General features: G+C 24.7%; 1 protein-coding gene across 1 annotated transcript; it reads right to left on the bottom strand.

The window, feature by feature from the left end:
• Positions 1-1,030: 1,030 nt before the first annotated feature.
• On the bottom strand, positions 1,031-1,414 carry EHI_181040 (uncharacterized protein; the record flags this gene model as incomplete). The annotated part of the gene is made up of 1 exon (XM_001914458.1): positions 1,031-1,414. The coding sequence occupies one exon, from the start codon at positions 1,412-1,414 to the stop codon at positions 1,031-1,033; it is 384 nt and encodes a 127-aa protein (XP_001914493.1).
• Positions 1,415-2,201: the final 787 nt, after the last annotated feature.

Raw genomic sequence — 2,201 nt, 5'->3', positions numbered from 1 at the left:
ACATAATAATTTCAATTGATAGAAACAATATAAAATAACAAAAAATAATAAATTTTAAATACGTAAATCAATATTAGAATGAAATATTAATAGAATAAAATAACAAAATAACATGAATAAACGATAATGAATAAATAATAATGAATATAATATTATAAAAATAAGCAGCATAATCAATAAAATCAATACAACTATTAAGACGAAATAATCTGTTTGATATTCAATGTTAACAAATTTAAAGTATTTATATGAAATATCTTCATTCATAGAAATGGATGCAATGTATTGTGTATCAACAATATCAACGAGAAATATTCATTCAACGTTAATAACAGTCAAAATAATAAAGAAAAACATTGAACAAATATTAATATTAATATGTTTTATTTATTTTTTATTTTATTTTCAGATAAATTCTTTGTTTAAAAAATAAAACATGAATATTATATATTCTAAAATCAATAAATCTTAACTTTTAAGAGAGAGCGACAAATAATTCAAAAGAACAGCACCAAGAAGAAAATCTTTTCATAGAGATATATTTCACTGGGTGGTACATTGATATTCTTTCTATAACAGATTGATATTAGTTAATTGAGAAATGTTGATATCAGTTAAATTCATTTTAGAATTACTTGATAATATATTAAATAAGATGATTGTAAATTTATATGAATGTCTTAATGAATTGATTATTATTTGAAGTGTAGATTGGTTAATATGTTTTATTAATTTGTTGATTAAAGGTGTATGAATGTATGAGAATATGACTGATTAAATCTTCTCAACATATTTAGTAAAATTGATTTTAAGACATGTTGATCTTATTCACATATGTATGTTCAATGAAATCTATCATTTCAATTCTAGAATAATTAGTCAATTTGGTGTCATTAAATTTGATCACTTTTGTTATTGTACTAGTGAGAATATCATCTAATTTGTCTGTATTTTGTGTGATGATATTCACTAGTTCTTCGATTTATCTTTCTCTTTACTCCAAAATCCAAACATATTTTAAAATATGAGATTATTTATAAAAACTGTTTATTTCTGAAAAACTATCAATATATTCAAAATCATTAGTATTCGAGTTAGTTTTCAAATCATTGTCATGACTAGTGCTGATTGCTTTGTTGATTGTGTAATACTCTAGCAATAGATGGATTCTAATGTTCAGAAGTGCCTTTACTTCTGTACTTAGTTTGTACTTATCTAATGTATTTTCCTTCTCAAATAACTTCTTCAACAGAGATGAATATTTCTTATTAATCTCATCGGAAATCTTTCTAGGCTTAGTTTGTTTAACACTTGTATTAATAGTAGAAGTGTTAGTAGTAGTAGAAGTGTTATTATTATTGACAAAAGTACAATCATGCTTTTGTTTACGAACAATATGTTTCAATAAATGCATATTGGAATGAAAAATTAGATTAACTCAACAAGAAGAATTGAATAATTAAATAGAATTAGTCATGTGGAGTGTCATTATGTATGTTGTAGATGATCAAGATAAACAAAGTGCAGTAGTTTCTGAATATATTGAGAAATACGATGAAGATATTTTGAGAGAAACACTATTGAGATAATCAAGAATTATGTAGACAAACACACCAACATTTATATAATCTCGTTGCATTATCTGAGTGTTTCAATAATAATTAGTTATGGAAAAAGAATTCCAGAAAATGAAAAGTTTAGAACAATAAATGAGTATATAGAAACACAAAATGAGGTGATTAAGATTGTAATGATGGAGAAGGCAGAGTATATAAAAGGATTCTACTTTATCCAAAGAATAAATGAGAGTAGAAAATATATTCTAGAGTCAGCTGATCAAGATACATTTGAGAGTAGAGCAACAAGAAGTAGATTTGAGACATACACAATCAATTACGAATGACATGGAAAACTAATATGTACAACTACATAACAAAGGCATTGATTACAAAGACAGTGAAGTTGTATTTACCAAATGAAGACATCTATTGTACATGTCATTTACAGACTTTTTGAAGAATATATACAAAAGAGGAGTGGATCGATTTAAGACATTCATCTGTGTGTGAAGTACTTAGATAGGAAAGAGTGTCTTCTTCACAAAGTTTAATATTCCTGATGAATATTACATTCATCATTCAAACAACCTTGAATACAATAAAATGTCAAATCAACCACATAAAAATTTCAAAATCATGGAT

This window comes from Entamoeba histolytica, genomic scaffold (assembly GCF_000208925.1).
Source record: "Entamoeba histolytica HM-1:IMSS scf_1104750519039 genomic scaffold, whole genome shotgun sequence".
Taxonomy (NCBI): domain Eukaryota; phylum Evosea; order Mastigamoebida; family Endamoebidae; genus Entamoeba; species Entamoeba histolytica.
This window is presented reverse-complemented; position numbering and strand designations above follow the sequence as displayed.